At 43.9% G+C, this 24,432-nt stretch overlaps 1 protein-coding gene across 3 annotated transcripts in view; it reads left to right on the top strand.

The window, feature by feature from the left end:
• Positions 1 to 24,432, top strand: part of RARG (retinoic acid receptor gamma) — a 140,416-nt gene that overhangs the window by 70,697 nt on the left and 45,287 nt on the right. The window contains exon 1 of one of the 3 annotated variants that reach the window (XM_081319918.1): positions 18,779 to 19,223. The exons of the other annotated variants lie outside the window; for them this stretch is intronic. Coding sequence (XP_081176044.1) covers positions 19,073 to 19,223 — 151 coding nt within the window. The 5' untranslated portion in view covers positions 18,779 to 19,072. Of the gene's footprint in view, positions 1 to 18,778; positions 19,224 to 24,432 lie in introns of those variants that run through there. 3 annotated transcript variants of the gene reach the window in all.

Below are 24,432 nucleotides of genomic sequence, written 5' to 3'. Positions count from 1 at the left end.
TCCCTGCTGTTCTGTTGAAGGGCTATCCATATTTCTATCCTTGAGTCAGTTCATAACTGAACTGGCCTGAAATTTGTCACCCCAACTGCCAATCCCTATTACACCTACATAATATACATGCCAGTCACAGAGAAATGGCATTGTCCTGAATATGTGTGTGCAGCATGTGATAGGCAAAGTGAATGGTTAGGTCACAGGTAGGCAACCTCAGCTATGCTGACTCAGGAATTCTGGGAGTTGAAGTCCATGAGTCATAAAAGAGCCGAGGTTGCCTACCCCTGGCTTAGGTTAATCTGGTTTGGCTGCCCTCTCTTCAGCTGATCAGCAGCTCCATCAATCACAGCTGCGTATCAGGAACAGATGAGTCTCACTCCCAGACTGTCTCTTGGCTACTTCGTGTGTCCATAATCCAAATTTGATCAAGCTTTTTTTTTCTCTGAAGGAATCACTAAGGAAACCAAATTTTGCAATATTTCCTCAGAAATGCTTCTGTCTTTTTTAGTTACAGTATTGCAATCTTCCGCAAAGTAGGCAAGAGAAAGTGCTCGGCTTTGTTTTTGTTTCTGTATTTCTTATAATGCTATTTTTATTCTGTTTTGTTTTGTTGTATCTGCTCTTAATTCTTTTATATCCTATTATACGTACTGTCTTTCTGGTTTATATCTAAGTAGATATAGAGAAATAGGTAACAGTTCTACTTTTAGATATGCTACTGTATCTGGCCTTAGGGCTGTAATAAATCAATTGATAGATTGGTATTTCTTATGATGTTTTAACTGTTTAGCATCTGGGTCTTTGGGTTCTGATGGCTTTATAAATCCAATAACAATATTCGCTGGGCCATCTAGTAGTATAGTGCAAAGCCACACAACAGTGGCCCCCATACCTTCCCTAAGCATACCTTCAAAAGTAATGTATTAGCCTGAAACATTTTGACTATTGGTCTGTTGAGTGTGACTTCTGAAACAGGGATGCTGAAAGATCACAGATACCTTGAGGCTGCTGTTGGGTAGTTTTAGAATAATGGAGAGAGACGCTTATAACACTGGTGCCTGTAAAGACAGTTAAGCCTCTCTTAATAATAGATTGTGGACAAGTTGAAAAGTGTTGTAAGGAAAGAGGGTGCCATAGTGAAGGGTAAGTGGGATCATGGCCCCAAGCAAATATTCCGTATTAAGTAGCTATCCTTTTACATTAGAGAATATCAATCCCTAAAAAGTGCTTATTTCTCAAAGGACTTACTATATCAACAGCTAAAACAAATCTACATTTCTTTTCATTCTCTTTTCCTCATCAGTCCCACAGGAAGCAATAGGGCTAGCATATTAAATAGAGGAATTACATGGACACAGTGGGGCCTGCCCATAACTGCTGGTTATGGTTATGGTTATTGTTGTGTATGCTGGGGACTGTCAATAACAGCAAGCCACTAGGACCAACAGGTGGCGCCAGTCAAGGCTCGGATTGGCTGGCCAGCATTCGACGGGAATTCCAGATGTGGGGATTGGTTTTGGGAATGTACCTGTCTGGGTATTTAAGGGGGCTCTGGAGACTCCATTGTCCCTTTGTTCCTGCCTACCCGCAATAAAAACTGTTGCTGTGAATCCTGTCTGTTACTTCCACGTGGTCCTGATAATATACAACAGTTATCTAGAATGGTTTCCAAGGGCAGCCCCATGAATAGGGCATTGCAGTATGAGGTGACTGTAAGAAAAGTCTCCCAATTCAGGAACAGGCACAATTGGTACATGAGACAAAGCTATGTGAATGCCTTCCTTCTGGATCAGGGTCTGTCTTAGCTATATTTAATATATCTTCCATGCAGTGGCCTGTTACTTTGGCCATTCTAAGCACCTTGCCACGAGAGGCTAATACTTTTCCAGCTCCTTGAATAGGGAGTGGTTGAATCCTCTATTCACATCCATGTAAAAGTGCGTAAAATAGTCCCCAATGGATTCCAGCCCAAAGGAAATAAATATAAGAGCACCAAATCATAGAAGGGCACCAAGCAGTTTCATCAGTGGATAGATACATGTGTGAACTTTTAGTTGCTTGACTTATTTACCTCTTGTAGTACTCTGGCAATTCTCTCGTGGCACTCGGTTTGAGACGTGCTATTCCAGGATTTGTAAGTCTTTGGCTTCTCTGGGGTGAAAAACCCAAGGGCATACCTTATAGGTACAAATAGTCCTTCCTCTTTCCTACAGGTTGTTTAGTCCCAATGGATGGTGAGCTTTGTCATAATGCAATTTGACTTCCTTACATCACAATAGTGTTTTTGCAGTATGATTTTGGGGGGTGGGGGGGAAGTGGCCAAGATGAGTTTCCCATTCAGGTCATTTGAATGGGAAGCTCACCTTGGTATCTTTCATAAACCAAATTAGTGCTGCACAGTGCTATCACTCTTTCATACTGCTCTGGGTCTAGTTTCATTATTAGCTACCTAGGTTGTTTGCATCTCAATTTGTGGGAATTGAAGCTAATGATCACAGCCTTTGTTAAAATGCAAGAAAAGCCTGTTCATTAGCTGAAAGTTCATTTGAATGTACTCTTTTACAATTGACTGTGGCCACCATCTTCCATTTGTGAGGCCTGAGGCAAATTTCCCCTCCCCTTAAACATAAAAAGAGACTTCTGGCATATCCCATCCAAAGACCTCCTAATACAGGTAGTCCTTGACTTACAACAGTTCATTTAACGACCATTCAAAGTTACAACAGCACTGAAAAAATGACTTATGACTATTTTTCACAGTTAATGACCTTTGCAGCATCCCCATGATCATGTGATCAAAATTCAGATGCTTAGCAACTGGTTCATATTTATGACTACTGCTGTGTGCCACACTCATGAGATCACCTTTTGTGACCTTCTGACAAGGAAAGTCAATGCGGAAGCCAAATTCACTTAAAAACCAGATTACTAACTTAACAACTACAGTGATTCACTTAACAACTGAGGCAAGAAAGGTCATAAAACGGGGCAAAACCCACTTAACAAATGTCTTACTTAGCATTGGAAATTTTGGACTCCATTGTGGTCGTAAGTTGAGAACTACCTGTAGGATTTTTTTTTAAATAGTGAATGGCTATTATAAAAAGAAAGGACCAAATGAGCTGTTTGTCACTTTTACATTTCATCTTTCCCCCAATAAATTGGGGAGCAGAGGGCACTGATGAAGTATCATCAGCACTCATGAAGTATCATAAACACTCATGAAATATCATCTTGTGAGGTGGGCTGAGCAAAAGATTTATGATTCCCACAGGATTTCATAGCTTGTTTAAATAATTGTGATTGGTGAAAAGGTACCCATTCCCTTCACTTTTTAATGTAGTAGTTTCACCATAAATACAGGTGATGGACAAAAGCTTATGTGATCAGTAAGACATACTAGGTAAAGGTTCCCCTGCACATGTGTGCTAGTCATTTCCGACTCTAGGGGCCGGTGCTCATCTCCATTTCAAAGCCGAAGAGCCAGCGCTTGTCCGAGGACATCTCCGTGGTCATGTGGCTGGCATGACTAGACGCCAAAGGCGCACGGAACGCTACTAGTGCATTATTATTTTATTTGTCAAATAAATAGACACTGCCTATCTCATTACCCAAATGACTCTGGGTAATTTACTGATACCAACCATAAAATGATACAGAAGAGACATAATTAAGAACAGATAGGCATCAGGTAGGGCGTCTAGCCGGTAAACACTCAGCTCCATCCAGTTGCCCCAACTCTACCTGGAATTAAGGGATTACGGAGTCATAAAAAGAAGGAAAAAACCCAGAATTTAAAACATGCAGAATAAAATATGAACAGAGTTAAAAAGGCAAGCTAAAAGGCCACCCTCAAGCCACCAGCCAACCCCAGGGTTATATGCCACTCTCCAATCCCCATGTAAATCGGCAGAGCCAGGTCTTCATGCTCTTCTGGAAGGCCACAAGAGCTGGGGCCAGCTTCATCTCTGCGGACAAGATATTCCGTATGGTTGGGGCAATGGCAGAGAAGACTGTCTTCCTAGAGACACTTCCATCTGAAATTCTTTCACCAATGGGGTCCATAACGTACCTTCCTTGCCTGATTGAGTGGGACAGGGCCATGTATTAGGCTGTTTGAGTGTGATTCTTGGCAGGGATCCCTGCCTGTTTGTCTCTTCTTCAGGGATCTAGTAAGCTTGGGAGCAAGAAAGGTAGTTGATAAAGCTTCAGAGGAAAGCTACTAAGGACTGTGCTCTTGCTTGGAAGGCCAAAGAAATGAATGTGAAAGACCTGGAGACGGACGCAAAGATATTATCTTTTGAGAGAAAGATCGGGACAAGCCAACCTCTTGAGTACGGCTCTCAGTGTAAGATATTTTGAGGATGGCTAGCTGCTCTCGGCAGATCTTGGTCTTATGCAGTTTCTTTCAGTAAGGAGGAAGGAAAACATTAATAGTTCCTTATAGCAACAAATGCGTCAACTGCCACCAGAAGGATGAAACAGTGGACTGTGCAGTGCCCAGATGTGACAACCCAGTGCCCCACTACCCAAACCTGCAGAGGAAACTGTCAACATTGCTGCAACAGGAAACAGTTATCAGCTTCTCTAACAAGAACTGAAGAAGGTTTGTGCCTAGGACCAGTTCCCACCACTGGAACTTCCTGGCTTCCCTTAGCAGAGCGCACGCAATCTTTTAGCTAGAAAACAGTGTCGGATTTAGAGGTGGAGCTGCAAGATTCAAACCCTTTCCCCTTCCCACTCCAGGAAACGCAGGGCATAATGAGCTACTAAAGAAAGTGGAGTCATTTAACTAGTAAATGATATTGCTCAAGTAGAATGACTCTGCTTTATGAGAAATGCAAAGAGTGAGATGATATAAAAAGTGAGAGGATACAAACAGATACAGAAGGAATGGATCAGGAAGATTAAAATAAAATAAACTGCAGAAAGGATGCTTTATGCAAAGTTTACAATACTACTTACGGTATATTAGTAAAAATTGCTTGGAATCTAGGTTCCAAAGCAGTCTGAAATGTACTCCACAACCTTAATTTTTGCGGGATCCCAGCAAGAGGAGCAAGTAAATTAGCATGTTGATTTACAGGTAGTCCTCGACTTATGACACAATTGAGCCCAAAATTTATGTTGCTAAGTGAGACAGTTGTTAAGTGAATTTTGCCCCATTTTACGACCTTTCTTGCCACAATTGTTGAGTGAATCACTGCCGTTAAGTTAGTAACACAGTTGTTAAGCAAATCTGGCTTCCCCATTTCATTTTGCTTGTAAGAAGGTTGCAAAAAGTGACCTCACGAGCCCGGGACACTGCAACTGTCATAAATATGAGTCAATTGCCAAGAGTCTGAATTTGCTGCAACAGTTTTAAATGGGAAAAATGCTCACTTTTTTCAGCTGCTGTTGTAACTTTGAATGGCCACTAAATGAACTATTGTAAATTGAGGACTACCAGTATAGTATCACCCTGAATCTAAGCCAGGTGAGATGTGCATAGTCTATTGAGTTCAAGGGGATGAGGTGTACCAAATTGTGCCTAGCCCTGGGTTACAAAAAAAGCAAAAGATTTGTAGCATGATGTGGAGGCATCTACTTCCATGTAGTCAAATGGAATGAGTCAGCACCAAAATGTTGAAATACCAGCTTCAAAAGAAATACACACTTACCGTATTTTCCACCCCAAAGTATATACCCCATTGATTATGTTTTTGCCTCATCATATTAATGTTTGCAGATTGTCAAGCACCCCAAGGTGCAAAGGGTATTATAGGATGTAAGAAACATGTTGCTACGGATAGCAAAAGTTACTCCTACAGACAGTAAAACTACCAGCTGAGGAAGGGAGAATGACCTCTAGAAAAAGCTAGTAATCCCAAGACTGCCAATGTTTCCTACAATTGTTGAACTGATAAAGGCTGGCTCCATGGAAAGCAGCTGTTTTTGCAAAGAGCCATGCTGCACAGCACTTTGTTGTGGTTTCTTGACAGCCCTTGTAATGTCCAATACTGTAACCATAATGAGAATTTTTGCAAATAAGTGGGAATGTTCTAAAATGGGTCAGACTGATAACTTTTGGAGTTTTGCTTCCAGCAGTGCTGGCTTTTGTATTCCAGAAACTGAACTGTCAGTTTTCCAGGACTTTTGAGACTGTATTTCTCAGCTGGGTATTTAGATGTTGAATACTGAAAGACCCTGTAATAACGCTGCCTCTGCAGGTTTTGACTAAGTGAGTGGGGTCCCTACACAGCCATACACAATGGTCAGTTCACAGTTGTGCTAAGCAATCATTTGCTTAATGGTGGTGTGTTGAAAAAGCAACGAACTATAGCTTATTCAAACTATGAAGGGTAGTGTACACACTACTACATGATGCTAAATCCTCATTTTTAACATGAGCACCTTTAAAGATCACCCTGGCTGGGTTCAGGATGTCTTGCTAAGCCACTAACAACACGCATTATGTGCAGACCCATTAAAAAAATAATTACTATATCAAGGGGTTAAATATATTTAGAAGTACTGTATGTATTGTCTTGAGACAATTCAAAGATAACCTTTTCTGGACTGTCAAAAGAGTTGGTTCTTCAGAGCATTTCTACAGATGACAGACATGAATAGGAATAAAAAAAGGAAGCTAAGAAAGGTTTAGTGCACTAGAGTTGGAAGCGACTAAATAACAACTCATTTGTGAAAGAAAATATAGCCATATTTACTTCTTATTTATTTTATCCTATTTCTGTGCCAATTCAATAATGAAAGACTGGGTTGGCTTATGATCATTAAACACCACTAAAACCATAAAACAATCATAGAAAAAAAATTAAAGTAAAGTAATACATCCAATAGGTAAAAGGCAATCAATAAATTATGATTCAAAAGTCTGATAAAAGAGAAAAAATGTTAATCTTGCTCCTAAAGGTCAATGAAAGAGAACCCATTGCTATCAGGAACAGGTGTGGTGGAGACTATTCTGCAAGACGTGCACTGGGTTCCTTCTACTATACCCTTTTACCTTCATAAAGTACATTTTTCTGAATCAGACATACAGAACAGGCAAATTCTACCTGGAGTAGACGGTCCCTAAGTAACTAGGGCCTGCGCCAAGATGGATAACCAGCACTTTGAATTGTACTCAGAAAGTTATAGAAAAGCAGTGCAGTGACCAGATGAGGAGCGTTGGCCTGCCGAACTAGTTTTTACCAATTAGCATATTGAGTACAGGTAGTCCTCGACTTACAACAGTTCATTTAGTGACCATTCAAAGTTACAATGGCACTGGAAAAAAGTGCCTTACGGCCGTTTTTCACACTTACAACCTTTGTAGCATCCCCATGATCACGTGATCAAAATTCAGATGCTTGGCCACTGACTCATACTTTTGACCATTGCTGTGTCCCAAGGTCACGTGATCCCCTTTTGCAACCTTTTGACAAGCAAAATCAATGGGGAAGCCAGATTCACTTAACAACCGTGTAACCAACAAATCAGCTGCAGTGATTCACTTAACAACTGGGGCAAGAAAGGTTGTAAAATGGGACAAAACTCACTTAACAAATGTCTCACTTAAGAACAGAAATTTTGGGCTCAATGGTGGTCGTAAGTCGAGGACTACCTGCACCAAACTGAAGTCATGTCCAAGTAGAGCATCTTACAGTAGTAGTCAAAATGTGAGTGATGAAAGCATACGTGACTACAGGCTAGCAAATCTCATTTCAAAGATGTCCTTTTGAGATACTGGCTGGAGCTAATTGTCTCCTGGCCACAGCTTTGATCTGTTGTCCCAGTAGAAGTTGTGAGAGCCTCCAGACTATGGACCTGCTGCTTTGAGAAGACCATAGCCCCAGTTAGAACAAAGACAGAAAATTGCAAGGAGCCAGGCAGCCACTCTTGTAGAGACAAGGCTGTCACTAGTATTGTGTTAAATAGAATTCCTATTTAACCTGAAATCCTAGCCTCAGCAAATCCCGCTTCTCTGGCTAGAGTAGAAGACAAAAGTTCTTATATTTTTAGACCCTTTTTTGCCCAGGTTGTCTCCCAAATTTCTGGTTCAGGAATTACAAAAATTATGCATTTTTTAAAAAAAGTTACGTTATTCTTTCTTTCCCTCCCCATTTCCATGGCTTCATGGAAGAAAGTAGAAGATGTTTTTCATTCCCACTTTCCTTTCTGCTCAGCCAAATCACAGATATGCTTTGTATCTAGTGCAAGAATTCCTGCTCCAATCCCACTCTATTCCCAACAGTAAGAAGAGGGTTCAGCCCCCCCCCCCTCTCTCTCTGCAGTAGATTGCCAGGTAGCCAACAATCTCAGAAAAATGTGGTATCTAAGCTACACTGATTGACTTTCCATTCACACAGCCATTGGAAATGTAACTGTTACATTAGAAGTATCTGGCTTCCAGCCCAGGGTCACTCCGCTGTGTTCATACACAGCATGGATTCATCTTCAAGCATTCGTTGCATCTGCTGGGAGGGACAGTGTGTTGAGTATTTGTGATGGTATCCAAAAACTGTATTGTACTTGTGGAAACATAGCCACCCAGTCAACTGATCCATGAACTAGAAGACCAGATGTATACTGTGAGATCTCCTATTGTATTAGGTGGCAAAGTCATATGCATATTTCTCCAGAGGTCCGCCTTTAAAATGATGGTTTGGGGTTTTGTTATGTTTTTGTTCTTGTTTGGGGAAAGGATTACTCATTATTTTTGCATTAGTGTCTTGGTTTAGTCGCTCGTTTATTTCAATGTATGCATGCCCACCATTATAATTAGAGTTAGAAGGAGGCAGTCTACACCATAATGCTTCTTCTGCATGTGCTGTAAATATATCTAGACATTGGTTTGGTCTGAGGTATCTCTACTGAATCTCCCTCTTCCTCAGCCTGGCACCCTCTACATTTATTGGAAAACAGCCACCAGAATTCTGGCTGGACATAGAGGGATTGCAATCCAACACATCTGGAAGGTGTTGGATTGGGGAGGCTGGATTAAAAGGTGTCACCAGGGCGAACAAGCATTCTTATGTAAGAATATGGATATTCGTAACTAGTCACAGTATGCTGCACTGAATTCGAAGGCCTTTGGATAAGTCAGCTTTATGTGTTCAATTTGTGAATCTAATGAAGTAGACTGCTCATCCTTTCAGTAATATATTCAGGACTCATTTACCGGAAGATTGATGCCCTCAAATTATCATTTTGAAGGGGGAAAAAATCTGGACCTCAGGGTTGAACTACAATTCCCAAGGTTCTTCACCCCCTAATCAAGCTGACTGGAGCTTTTTGAAGTTACACTACAGCAACATTTGCACAATCTTCACTTCTGGGGTATAGAATAATGGCAATCTTCTAAACATCTTAACATCTTTTGCTCTAAAAGGCTTTTTCTCCCGGACCTTTTGATTCTGGGTTGTTACAGATTTATAATTATGCTTATTCCTGATTCATCCAATTTCTGAATGTTTCAAGATGAGTTCGCAGGTCTTCTAATGGAATTAAGTTACGTTTATTTATTTTTTTCTCTGACCATTTTGTTCTGTTATTATTTTTCATGGGCATGTCTTCATCCATATGCATATCAAGACAGAATTCCAGGCATCTGAAGAATTGTAGTCCACAATAAGACTGTCCAAATTTTTTTTTAAAAAAGGCTTGTATTTAGTATCTCCTTTTTCAATATAACTCTCCTTTCTGTCTCTGTAAGATAATAATAAGGCATGTTTGGTTTTGGCCTTTGAATGGTTCTAATGCAATCAGACGACTTCCTTATGCTTCCCATACTTGAAAAGATACCAGTCTACCTAATTTGTGGTTGAGGGTTGGCTATATAATTCCACTCCCTTCGTTAATTTATGTAGATGATGAGGGGGTGTATGTGGGGGGAAATGACACAGGAGACTGATCCAAAAGATAACCTTAACCTGGGAAGACTTCTTCTTTTTTCTTTTTTTTTAACTGAAAGTTGCAGGTAGGGGCAACACACACACACACACCCAGGAGTGTAAAACCAAGAAGAAGAAAAAGAAAGCAAGGGCACTGCAAAGTTCAGGAAGACATTTCAGACCAGACCTTGGTGAAAGATACTTTTCCCCCCCTGCCCTCCTTCTCCCTTCCCCTCTGGAGATAGGTTTCAAGATGGGGGCAACGGGGAAGGGGAGAAGGGCGCAAGGGAGGGAGTGCCTTTTATGCAGAGAGACTCCAGCACAGTTCAGCCACAGAGCAGAGACCGTGCAAAGCAACTTCTGGTTTGAATTAGTGGGCAGGCGGATCAGGCTAATTGGAACCTTTCTGATCTCTGCAGAGCAGCCAAAGGGATGCAAGGAAGAAACCTTCCTCGGTCGGAGTCTCTACTCGGCAACGAAAAGCCACAAGGCAGAGAAAGGGGGAGCAGCTGCAGGGCAGAGTCTTATGTCAGTACAGGCTGGAGACATTTTTAGGGAGGGTGGGGTGGCGGGAAATGCTCCTGTGTGCTCAGGAGAAGCTCCCCGAGTTGTTATTTACTAAGTCAATTGAACTGACTAGTGTCCTTTAAAACTAAGGTCTCCCTTGTATCTGCACTTCCTTGGTTATTAAGGGTCCGGGATTGATTCTTGCATGGGTGGGGAGCTTTTTGATTCCCCCCCCCTTTAAATATTGGGAGGAGGAGATTATTGAATCTGCAATTTAAAACTATCCATGGTGAATGCTGGCATGCGGTATTAGTTTTGGGGGAAAGCCTAAATGGGGTGCAGAGCAGGGTTTCATTGTATGTGAAAGGGGATTGTGATTCAGTGGGCTGCATTCCACACAGTTGGGAAAGATAGACGTAGGAGTTGGAGGGGGCAAAGCACATGGGGCAGGGGTTCCTTCCCACTGCCCCAACCAATTAATCTTGCTGGTAGATAGTAAGAATCTCAGTCTGTTTTGTGGCAAATCCAGAGGATTTTCTTTCTGGCCTTGATAGCGTAGCATGCCGAAACCTTTAGATTTGTGCTGTTTCAAGTCTTCGTAGATCTTTAACTTCCCCCTCCCTCCCCTTTCATGGACTACACTCAGTGTAAGAGCATAGGTGGAATGAAAGCTGAAGGAGAGGAGAAATACTTGAGGTTACTGCTCCGCTGCGTCTGTGAATACCTAGCATGCAAATCTGAAGCCTTTTGCTACAAAGGCTAAATAAAATGCAGCCGTTGTCGGCTGCTTTTAAGTTACGTTTGAAAAGAAGGGCTCAAAACTGACTTGTTGCCAAAGCGATGGCGAGGGGACGGGTGGCAGAAGACGGGCATCGTTGAAGAACTGAAGGCTGCGGGATAGAAGGAGCCTGTGGAAAAGCTGAGCCAAAGGAAAAAGCAAGGGCCTGCAGAGAAGGGAAGGGAAGGGAAGGGCTGCCATGGAGCTGGGTCATATAGAGGTTACTGCACCCAAAGGGGGTTCTTGCGGAGTTCATCCCGCTGGCTCGGCTGACGCTCGCTTGCTCGGCCCTTGAGCTGGAAGGAAAGGGAGAGGCCGCCGGAGCGGGAGGTGGAACAGCCTGGCCTGGTCTGGCTAACCACTGGCACAGAGCCTAGCCCAACCAACACAGAGAGAGTCGAGATTATCTGGGGGGGAGGGGCGGGTTTAACCCAGTTTAGTTAGTGGGGAAACCTGATGTTGGTTTGCCCAAACTCAGCAAGGGACAAAGGAATTTAATTTTGGCATAGGGGCTGGGGGAGGCAGGGAAGAAGCCTAACTCAGCCAAGACAGAGGGAGGAACGAATGTAGGCCTTCTCCAGCACAACTAGCAAGCATGTATATATTGGCCCATTTAGTGGAAACAAGACAGAAAGAGAGAGGAGGGTGAAAAGATCTTAGCAGCCGTGTGTGTGTGTGTGTGTGTGTGTGTGTGTGTGTGTGTGTGTGCATAAATGAGCCAATTTATTCTAGCCTCTGGGGAGGGGGCAGGTTTCACCGTTTCAGCCATTCGAGAGGAGAAATAAAACATTTTTCTGAACAACGTCAGAGATTTACTCCATCGAAAAGCAGATAGCCAATTAACTGGACGGGATCAGAGACTGTTGTGGGACAGGTATCTGGATATTCTCAATCATCTAGGTCATGGTTTTCCCAAAGGTGTTTTTTTCAAAAGGCAACTGGACTTTCTTGGTTTTTTGTTTTTGTTAGCTTCTCATCCAGCAAACTTCTTCTGTTCTGGCAGGAGCTTCTTGGATGAGAAGTGAAACATTTTCAAAGAAAAATACTAAGAAGGCCCAGTTGCCGTTTGGAAAAAGAACCTTTGGGTCTGTTGTGGGACATAGTCTGGGAATGCCATACCAATTGGGAGCTGTGAGAGCAAGTGCCACACTGACCACGGGGATTAACTAAAGAGGCTGAAGACATGTATCTCAACGCAGAACGTATAATTGCCTGAAGCTGCACCTGATGGAGAATTGAGCTGCTTTTGCTATGCTCAGATTTAGTGGTTGGGTTATTTCACTGCACAGTCGGTAAATTCCAAAGAGGAATTGACTGACTGACTGACTGACTGTCTATGTGCCAGCCACATAGACCATTTTTTCCCCAGGAGGATCTGTTCCCAGGCTAATCCTTTAGGTCTCCCAATGATGCATTTGTCAACACTGCAACTGACTATGGACTTGCTGCTGGTCATCCTCTTCTTCTCTTTCTTTCTGTCTGTTTCAGCATCAAAGCCTTTTCCAAGAGAGCTAGATGGCGGCGCCTGGAATGGCTGCGGCTGCATTGGCTCTTGAAGGCGAATAGTTTTGGGAGGGATAGTAAGGGCTATAGGCCACATGATCAGGAAGATTTTAATGTGTTTGAGCAACATGGTGGAACTAAGGTAACATAAGACATACGACCGACAATCTTTGCTGGCCTGGCGAGTTGCTAGTTGTTTTGGAACTGTTGGTGAGACCGTTAAAAGTCGTTGGCGCTGTTTGAATTTGTTCTACCAGCAGCAAGATCTGACTGCTGGCCCAGTGATGGATTGTATTGCAAATCAGGGCTGTTTCCAGAGGAGGCAGAGGAGGAGAGGACCTGGAGCTTATGGAGCGAAGGAACTGGATGAGGCTGTCGGCAGGCCCAGAGGAAGAGAGAGAGGCTTTTGGAGGAGTTGGTGGAGGCGGCAGCGTGCTCCAGGGGCGAAAAGAAGCAAGGCCTCTTTAAGGAAAAGGTGGAAGAGTCAGGATCAGAAAAAGGAAAGAAGGTGAGGTTGTCAGAATACAAGCGAATTTGAGGGCTAATCCACATGGAGCCCCATTTCCATCTGTCCTGTTTGCCATTGTTCACTCCCTAGAGACTAAAATAAACAATGTGAAATTTGAGCGGGCCTCGAACAAGGAGTATATATCAGAGGTGGTGACCCATTGAGAGCTGTATGCAGTGAAATTTCATTTTGATGTATGCCGATTGGTGTACATTCAAAGTGACAATAAAGTTATCATCATTAGATCTCTATATAAAAGTAAAGGTAAAGGTTCCCCTGCACATGTGTGCTAGTCATTTCCAACTCTAGGGGCCGGTGCTCATCTCCATTTCAAAGCCGAAAAGCCAGCGTTTGTCTGAGGATGTCTCCGTGGTCATGTGGCCGGCATGACTAGATGCCAAAGGCACATGGAACGCTGTTACCTTCCCACCTTAGTGGTCCCTATTTTTCTACTTGCATTTTTTACGTGCTTTCGAACTGCTAGGTTGGCAGATGCTGGGACGAGTAACAGGCGCTCACTCTGCTACGCGGTACTTGGGATTCGACCCGCCAAACTGCCGACCTTCTGATCGACAAGCTCAGCGTCCTAACCCACTGAGCCACCGCATCCCTTTTAGATCTCTATATAAATGTATCTAAAGTAAATTAATTGACAGCTGGCTCAGGTTGACCTTATGGACAATTTCTCCCAGCCCCATTCCACATTTGTAGTTTGCAACCTTCAGTGGGATTGATCTCATCAAGATTTAAAGAATCTTCTATCAATCTTTCACATTCTAAAACAATTTCTAATTTTTCTGCTTAAAGGGCCACAGGACCACTGTGGATGGATATACTTTATTATGTTTTCCTCTCTCCCTTTTGGGGAGGTGTATTCATGTGACTAGATCATTCATTATAAGATTCTAGAGGATGTGCCAGTGTTTTATAAGGCAGTGTAGGAGGTATGTGCCCATCGTTATTTTATCAGCCAATCAATACCCTCAGAATATTTCTTTCCAGTGAAGATTACCTGGCTACCATGGCTGCCAAATAATTTAGGGCTGCATATTTGTATCTTTGCAGAGTTTTATTTTGATACAGCAAAACTGAGTTTTGTTCAAAATTGTTGCTGAAGAAAGTTGCCAGGTCCATAAATTTTCTAAGTTATTCCGTATGGTTCTGCTGTCACATCACTTACTTGATCAAGACTGGCATGAAATTTGGAATGAGATTTGCAGAAAAAGTAAGGGTCAGAGCAAAGTGTTTGTGCATTGAGGGTCCTATTTGTAGACTCAGGGCTGAAAAAAGCTTGGGAGGACACATTATTAATGATTAATATAAGTGGCAAACATAAAACAAGTTTACCTAATTAATTTGCTTCCTTTTACATGACGAAAAGCCTTTCAAAAGTCTGCATACCAAATATAATTGTATTTAGCTCAACAATATTTTTTACCACTTTTGCAGGTGCTGGGGAGAAAGAAACAGATTATGCACTAAACCATGTGGGTATTTGGTGTTGGCTTGTATAAACCAGTTATTGTAGTTTGTAATTAATGGTTTGTGGTTCAGTATGTTCTATAAACCAATCCAATTGTGTGATGGCTAACTAAACCATTTATTTATTATTTGTAATGCACTGCTGGATTGGAGCCTGTCCTCACAGTGGCCAATCAGCTGCACAAGGAAACCCATTATCTCCCAGCAGATGGCCTTCAGAGGGTGTCACACTGTCATCAAGGCTAATAGCCATTGATCCCCATGACTGAATTGGTCCAACTCATTTTTGAAGCCAGCCAAGCTGGTAGTCAGTACCACATCTTGTGGTGGCAAATTCCAAAGTTTGGTTACAAAAATATTTCCTTTTGCCTGTCCCATTTCTTCCTTCCTGCAGTTTCATTGGGTGACCTCTGGTATTATATTTTGGGAAGGGAAAGTAGCTTATCCATACCACACATAATTTTATATACCTCATCTCCTCTTGTTTGCCCCCTTTCTAGACTAAAAAGCTTTAAAAACTAAAAACGTTGCAAGTTTTCCTCATAGCGAAGTCACTTGCCCCTTGATCATCTTAGTTGTTCTCCTCTGAAAGTTTTCTTGAGGTATAGTGACAGAAGTGCATACAATATTCCAGATGCACTTGTTCTGTTGACTTTTGTAAAAGCATTTATAATATTGGCATCCCTTTTTCAATACTACTCATTGTCCCTAATATGCTGTTGGCCTCTTCCACAGAGATGGACATATACAGTGTCCACACCTTCAGTCAATTGTTTACCATTTCTCCAAGATCTCTTCTCATCAATCACTGCTAGCTCTGATCCCAGTAGTTGATATAAGGATTTTTGGCACCAATGCTCACTACTTTTACACTTGTTCATGTCAAATGACATCTGACATTTTGATGCCCATTTCTCTAATGGGGTTTTTGCAGTCCCTCTGAACAATTGAATGTTACCAGTCAATTTGACTATTCCGCCCAATTCCAGGTCAAGTCTTGATATAAATGCACCAATTGTAGGAAGGCTCCACAAATTCCATCCTTTGTGAGCAAGGTCAATTTACTCCTTCTCCTTGCTTTGTATCCTTTAGCCAGCAACGTATCCACATGAGAACCCCCTCCCCTTCTTTTCCATGTCTTACTGAGAAATCTTGGATGAGGGACATTATCAAAGACTTTTTGAAAGACTTTATATCTGATTACCCCACCGTTCCTCCAGCATCCTGAAGCAGTGTACATGGTATTCCATTTTCTTCATAGGAGTCACATATGGTGCATTGGGCTGAGAGATTAATTAGCCTGATGACTTTCCACTGCTGAGGATGGAGTTGAACCTGAGCCTCCTCAGTTCGTCCATTATCTTATCCATTGCACCACTCTCCCTATAACCATGCTGTAGGTAATGTGTGAAGGGACGTGGTGGCTCAGTGGGTTAGGACGCTGAACTTGTCGATCGGAAGGTTGGCAGTTTGGCGGGTCGAATCCCGAGTGCCGCGTAGCAGAGTGAGTGCCTGTTACTCGTCCCAGCTTCTGCCCACCTAGCAGTTCGAAAGCACATCAAAATGCAAGTAGAAAAATAGGGACCACTACGGTGGGAAGGTAACAGCATTCCGTGCTAGTCATGCTGGCCACATGACCACGGAGACGTCCTCGGACAAGCGCTGGCTCTTCGGCTATGAAACGGAGATGAGCACCGGCCCCTAGAGTTGGAAACGACTAGCACGCATGTGCGGGGGAACCTTTACCTTTACCTTTTTAGGTAATGTGTGAAACAGGGTGGAAAAAGCTAAATGGCTTTATTGAGGGCAAAAGTGTTACCCTTGACAGGCAGGGGTATCTGTCTATAGGTGGATGCTAGTCAATAATTTTGAAATGTTTCATTTGTTGATTTCTGCATATCAAGCTCTGGTCCCATCTGTAGGGACAAATTAGATCCAGAAGGGATTTTGTATGTGAAAAAGTCATTACTCCAGTTAGTTCACTTGCCACATGGCCAGCTTATAGATGTGTGAATGTATCCTGCACCATTACAAAATTTCTTAAAACGATTTGAGAGACTGGCTGGGAGAGAGAGAGAAAAAAAAGCGGGGGGGGGGGAGACTACATCTGAATGTGGTAAAGAATGTATTTGCTCTGTGCTGTGACATGGGAATGTAGCAGTCACATAAATCAATATCACACAGTTTTAGTTCTATTAATTAAATTCAGATTCCTCTGCTATGCCCAGATATTGTACTCACTATGTTTTTTTTAAGTCAATAAAACATGCATTTGCAATGTGGAAATATTTATCTCTTTAACTATCCTGATTATGCATACAAAAGCAGCAAGATATGTTTTGAATTCAGAGTTGGTTTATTTTTTTATATATATGTACAAAAGACTAATTATTTGGGTAGCTTTCCAAAATCCCATCCCTTGATTTTAGAATTAAGCGATTTCAGAACTAAATTCCTGTTCCACATAACTACGTGGACATGGGAAGAGAAGAAACTGCTTTCTATGCTGTGATTTGGCCACGAGGAATTTATCTGCTGGGGTTCTCTGTGATGAGAATTAAGACACAATGAGCAGAATAGACATTCATTTCAAGTACTCTGCTGAATGCTCTGTGTTATTTGCAATGATCCTCCTTAAAAGTTGATTCCAGCTATGCATGGGATGGATCCAAAGCCCCTTCCTACAAAGATATTCCAGGATCATTACAGGTAGTCCTCGACCTACGACCAAAATGGAGCCCAACATTTCCATTGCTAAGTGAGACAGTCATTAAGTGCATTTTGCCTCATTTTACGACCTTTCTTGCCACAGCTGTTAGATGAATTACTGCACTTGTTAAATGAATCTGGCTTCCCCATTGACTTTGCTTGTCAGGAGGTCACAGAAGGTGATCACAGATGACCCTGGGACACTGCGCCTGCCATAAATACAAACCAGTTGCCAAGCCTCTGAGTTTTGATCCATGTGACCACGGGGATGCTGCACTGATCTAAGTGTGAAAAAAATGGTCATAAATCACTTTTCCCAGTGCCGTTGTAACTTTGAATGGTCACTAAATGAACTGCTGTAAGTCGAGGACTATCTGTACCACCTATGCCCAACTCTGAGTTGCCGATGTGCTACACTGCATTTATTCTGTGTGAGCTCCAGTGCAGTTTCCTGTATTACTTCTCCGCTCACAACTTTTGCCAAGCTTCTTAGGGGATGATAAAGGAAAGGCACCTATTTTCCCTCTCACCTTTCAGGGCAGGCTTACTATTAGGGCTTCTATTCAGCCATTCTCCCCCCCTGCGAACACAGGAGCTGTGGGCCCTTTTTCAGTCAATACATTTTGCTGGCAGAGGCAGGCATGCAAAAAGTAGCTATTTGTAGCAAGGCGAAAACTTCCCTGGGATCAACTTTCAAAGTTACTCAACCTTCATAATAGGGCAGCACCTTCCAGCACACAATGGAAATAGAGAACTAATTTGGGAGGTCAGGCCAGGCTGTATCATGCCGCACTTAATCCCCCGCTCTCCACCTTATCCCCCAATCGGTTTGTTTTATAGGTTTACTGAACTCAGACTAATGATAGGGCCGGCTCCTCTTGGATTATACATGTGGTGTTCCCTCGGTGGGCGCTCGTATCAAGCCTTGCCTCCCGAATGCACGCGTGTTTACTCAACCCTCAATTCCGCGGAACTCTCTTCCGAGTAAATACGCGTATCAGCTGGTACGTTTGCTAAACTTCGCAATCTTCTTCTGGCTGATTTCTGAGTGCCATCGTGGGTGCGGCTTGGGAAAGAGAAGCAGTAACAGAAAAGGGGGGGGGGTTAAACCCAAACCAAACTCACACACACACACACACACACACGGCAGCCAACAACAGCCCCGTCTACGTGTGTGCGCGCGCGCTCGCCTATTGTTCCTTGTTGCGTGCTTGCCAAATCACTGTTTGGGCGCGTTTCCTAGGTCCTCCTCGGCGTGCTGCGCTCCAGTATGTGGCTGTTGTGTGTAGTCAGATTTTGCGTATCGGGCCCACATGGTCCAGCCCCTTTCGCTCCGAAGCCCCACCCCCCCAACCGGGGAGTCCTCTTAGCCGCTTTCGCGGCAAGGGAAAAGCTTCTTCAAGCGAGCGAGCTGAAGCGACCGGAAAGCCGGGACTTCTCAGCTCCCAACTTCACGCGGGACGCGCGTTACCCGCGGGACGTGGAGAAGGTGGTGTGCGAGTGCCAGCGGACTCGTTTGATATCAGCCCGAGGGATTCCTCCTCTTCCCCCTCCCGCGGCCTCTCCGGGAGGGCGGCGAACATTTCCTTTTCTTCCTGGATCGCCAGCGCACCATTAGCAGCATCAGCAGCAGCATCACCATATTTTCGCCACCGCATCCTCCTCCTTCTCCCTCGCCTCTTTCTTTCCACGGGAAGCGGATTCCCGAGGGGGAAGATGTACGACTGCATGGAGGCGTTCGCCGTCACGCCGCGACAGCTCTACGATGTCACTAACCGGAGCGCTTGCATGCTACGGAAATCGAGCATCAGTCCGTTTTCCTTGGGCTTGGATCCCTTCGGGTGGCCCCAGCCGGCCAGCCTCCAATGTAGGTGGACTTGTCGCCGATCGACCCTTAGGGCTGGTCAGTACGGGCTGGGGTGGGGTGAGGGTAGGAATTGCGGTAACGGGCTCGTTTTCTGAAGAGCGTCGACGTGGGTGGGGTTGTAAATGCAGAGGACTGCGTTGATTACATCGCTCGTGGGCCCTGAGCACGAGTGGATCCGAGGGGCATCCTGCTAGGGGGCGCTGTTTGCTGCGTAGGCGGAATTGCGTGGTGGATTCGAACCGAATTTTCCAACTTTTAGTTTCCTGCTTTGGAAGTCCAGAGTTGCAAAAGGGGGGGGGGGTTACGGGCATTGGGGAAGAGGGATACGAGGAACGAAGCCATTCCCTCGCTTCCCCACTCCCCACTTCCCCACTCCCACCCCGCGCTCTTTGGATGGGAGGGGAACGTGCGTGGTTGTATCTCGGAAACATTTATAGCAGCCGCCTTCTTCGCTTCTGATCTTGAGAGAGAGAGAGTTCACTTTCTCGGGAACTGGGGAAGCCCTCCAGTTTGTGGCTCTTTGTCTTGACTTGGAAACTCATTATGAACACCAGATGAGGAGGAAACTTTGAAGTTCCCTTTCATTGTTTTTTTTTAAGGATATGAGTACGCCTGCATGTGTATGTATAGAGGAGCGAACCAGAAACTCTAGGGGAATATCTGAGGGAGACTACATGAGAAGATGCTCATCAAGATCTTCCCGGGTGCCTCGGGCAGCTGGTTCAACCTGGGCGTCCTGGACAGCACCTTCATGGCCAACAGCAAGTTGCTCTCCCTGCCTTTTTGAAGTTCTGGTGCGTGTCCTGGAGTCCCCCCGTCCCAAGACTTGGAGGGGCAGCTGGGCGCCCACTGCCCAAAGTGGGGCAGGCCAGTCAGTCTGGCGGTAGGGGGGGGGGCGGCAGTGTGTGTGTGTGTGGGGGGGGGAGCGGATTAGGACGAAGCGACGCTTTTATTTTCAGACATTCCGGAGAATCTGGAAGTGGAGGCGGCGGTGCCGGAGAGATCTGTCAAACACCCAAGGGTGTCCCCTGCGCTCCATTTTTCTCTTTGAGCAGCTGCCAAATCGCTTCCCTCCTTGCCCGCTCTCCTCTCCTCTCCTCTCCTCTCCCTCTCCCTCCCTCCCTCTCCTTTTTTTTTCTTGGCACCCATCGCGGGTGTTTACAACTTGGAAAAGCAAAAGTCTGAGATGTATATTTATACACGCGCGCACGCCGGCCCGCCCAGCGGGTGGGGGCTCGCAGCCGCGTCGCAGGGGAATACCTGGGGATGGAGTTTTTGAGTGTTGGGTTCCATCTTCCCCTCCCTCCCTCCCTCCCCCGCGCCTGATGGGAGTTCGCGCTGGCTCCTTAGCTCGCTTTCAAAGCGGTTTCATTTGGAGCGGCCCCACCCCGCGCGGGCTGCTCGGGCGCTGGCTGGAAAATGTGGCGCTTTAACTCTTTCCCAGGCTGCTGGAAGTCAACACACTTCCTGGAGAATCTCAGCTTGGAGGAGCAGGAAGACGCTTCCTCCTAGGAAGACAGGGGAGATGATGATAGCGAACGGTTGCTGGAATTGGCTATGTCTAGTTTAATGAAGGGTGAGGGGTGACATGATAGCAGTCTTCCAATATCTCAGGGGCTACCACAAAGAAGAGGGAGTCAAGCTATTCTCCGAAGCGCCTGAAAGCAGGACAAGAAGCAACGGATGGAAACTAGTCAAGGAGAGAAGCAACCTAGAACTAAGGAGAAACTTCCTGACAGTTAGAACAATTAACCAGTGGTGAATTAACCTCCAGAAGTGGTGAATGCTCCAACACTGGAAGTTTTTAAGAAGAGACTGGCCAGCCATTTGTCTGAAATGGTATAGGGTTTCCTGCCTTAGCAGGGGGTTGGACTAGATGACCTCCAAGGTCCCTTCCAACTTATTATTATTATGATAATAATAATAATAATAATAATAACCCCGACTGACAATTAACCAGGGAAACAAATTACCTCTCTCCCCACCCCCTCCAACGCTGGAGGCTTTTAAGAAGAGACTGAACAGCCTGTCTGTCAGAAATAGTATAGGTCTCCTGCGAGAGCAGAGGAGGGGGGGTTGGACTAGATGACCTCAAAGGACCCTTCCAGTTACTGTTGCTGTTACTGACACGGCAGGAGAACAAGCGAGTTCATTAGTATAGAATGGGAGAAAAGCCTGTCTGAGATCATTTGAAAATGCATATTAATAATAATTCTCCTTTTCGTTTCCAACTAATCAGACTTAAGTAATAGGGAATGCCTCTGGGCATGAGCAGGGTAAGTGTATTTTTAATAGCTTTAAGTTTCCTGGGCATAGTTTTGGGGTAAACTTTAATTGGGGTGCCTCCTTATAAATGAGAGCCGGTTACAATGCTTTACTTTTTACTCACACTTCAGGTGGCCTGTAGGAAGTATATGACATTCAGATACTGCCTCTTCAAGCTGTTGCCCTCCAGGGAAACTGGGACAACAACTCCCCTAATCCTTAGCCTTTAGCTATGGATAGTCTGCTTTGTGCCAATACATCCAGAGGACAATAAGTTGAGGAAAGCTGATTTATGGATTTGGCACCCACCTAGACTTGACACCATTTTTCAGATTGTACGACTGAGTAGGTTTCTTTCCCCCAAGGAGTCATAATTCCTCTTTAGAGTGAAAGAGTGCACACGATCAGAGGAACTAACAATAGCGGTAACAAGGTGATGCAAATACAATGTAGAAAAAAGATTTCCTAATTATTTCAGGTCAGCTGAAACTCTTTGACACAATACCGCCTCTGATGATGACTCCCATAGCAGTTACACATACATATGCATCAGAGCATCATGATGTCACCAACATTGTCTTTGCTAACAGCATTGTGACTTGGACTTTCCCCCCCCTAGAACAGGGGTGTCAAACATGCAACGTCATGTGTCATGTTGCAACGTATCACAACTTTTTCCCCATTGCTGGGGTGGGCGTGGTTTCAGCATGACGCATTGGGCCCGGGGCGGGGAGGGGGGGAGCTGGCAGTTTGACACCCGTGCCCATGAAGTAGCTACAGACCAAAACCAGTGCATCTCTGCCTCAGGACTTACGTTTTTGTAAACACACTTCTAGCACAATGTTTCATCTGCCTTTTATTTATTTTATTTATCAAGTTTACAAAATTTTGGCATTTGTGATACCCCTGTATTGCAATGAAGTGGGAATTCAGGGAGCAATCGGGAAAGTTGCAACTGCTTTAGTGAATGTTCACAATCACAAATGAACTTTTATCACAGGCAAATACACACACACACACACACACACATTATACATACACACATATATACACACATACATACATACACACACACAGAAGCAAATAAGAATTGCCTCTGGGCAGAGCATCTATTATATATTGAAGAGTGTTGATTATGTATGCCCATTCTGGGTTGATGTTGTGCTGCAATTAAAGTATGAATGGTAAAACAAGATCAAATATATAATGAGGGATAGTAACTTCATTGAACTTTACTTTATAGGATCATTTTGCTTGTAACATTAAAATTTGATTGCAGAAAAATTGGGTCAAATAAATGGCTTCAGAGGAATTGGAGGGATGTGGGCTATTCTGTAGGGAGAGTATGTAAGTAATATAGGTGTGATTGTGTATAGAACTAGATGGGCCATCCGGAAATCCCAGAACTGTCAACTAAGGAAAATTACATCAAAAAATCCTGTAAAGTGACAGTGACAAAACATTTCCATATTCTCAGTAAGAAAACCATATAGATGTTCTACATAATCACCAGGAATAACTTGAGGGAAACTTTAACACAAGGCCTCAGGAGATGAAAGCCCAGCCAACTTTGGCTGATCCTGAAAGGCTAAGTAGAGTTGGATCTAGATAATACTTGGATGGGAGACCACCAGAAAATCTGCAGGCTGTAGACTAGAATTAAAAAAAATGTTTCAGAAGAAAGCCACAGCAAACGAATTCATATTCATTTAAAGAAAACTGCAAGGATATGCCCATGTTGTCTGCCGGAGGGACTCTTTATTAGAATCAACCCTTGTAATTGAGACCCTATCACTTCTGCAGGTGATAACTTGCTTTGGAGGCATCTTTATTCAATTCAGGAGGACTTCCCTCTTGTTGTTCTCTCCCCTCACCTAACAGGAGAGCCAGTCCTCTGTGCGGATGTGGGTATTTCTGGGGGAACGTATATTTCCAAGTGTGGGACATACTCTGTAGCATCAGGAATGCCATTGCTAAGACAAATGGCTTATATAGCACCCCAGCTGCAAACATTTTACGGCTGGTTATAAATGGCTTGTTTGAAGCTCCACCGAGAAGAGGGTAGGAATTTCCTCAATTTCAGTAATCTAGTCTTTTAAAGCCCTCCAACGACCCCTCCTTCTCCAACTGAGCTAGCCAGCATTTGTGGAGGGGCAAGAGCAGGGACCCTGGGTTGGAGAGAGCAGATGGCCCCTGGCTGGGTTGTTGCTGGACACAGTCTGGGGCTAAAAGTGCTGAGCAGCTGCCACTTATGCTCACGAGAGACTATTGAGTAATCTGACTTTTTTCAATTTCCTGTCTCCTTATTTGTGGATCAGTGGCAAGATAAGATAGGGGCACCAAATAACTACCCAAAGCTGCATATTCAGGACTGCAAAGATGCGGTGTGAATACAGGGTACTGCTCTGGCACTGGCCATTCTTAATCTTTGGCTTGTTTTAGTCCAGAAGAGGACTACATTACTTTTATCTCTCTGAAAGCATGTTCAGCATCCATTAAAGAGTACATGTGCCTGTACAAATATCTTTTGAAAGGGAACCTACACAGATTAGTAATCATTAGTAGTTGAAACAAAGTGTTTCAACTTCTCCCTTTGTGTCACCACTACGGAGCATTGCATGCCAAAACAACTAGACACAAAGACGGGTTTTCTCCCCTCATGCCATCACTCTGCTGAACACTTGATTTCCACAATTCTATCTAATGTATAAATATATTAACCATGTAGTATGGCTATATTGCTTTTATCCTTATTATGATTATTATCCTTTGTTATTATGAGTATTATTACTCTGTTGTTTTGCATTTACACTGAGAGCTTATGCACTGGACACAAATTCCTTGTGTGTAATCACACTTGGCCAATAAAGCTATTCTCTTCTCTTCTCTTCTCTTCTCTTCTCTTCTCTTCTCTTCTCTTCTCTTCTCTTCTCTTCTCTTCTCT

This window comes from Vipera berus, assembly GCF_964194415.1.
Source record: "Vipera berus genome assembly, chromosome: 2".
In the NCBI taxonomy this organism is placed as follows: domain Eukaryota; kingdom Metazoa; phylum Chordata; class Lepidosauria; order Squamata; family Viperidae; genus Vipera; species Vipera berus.
The sequence above is the reverse complement of the archived record's forward strand: the minus strand, read 5'-3'. Positions and strand labels throughout refer to the sequence as shown.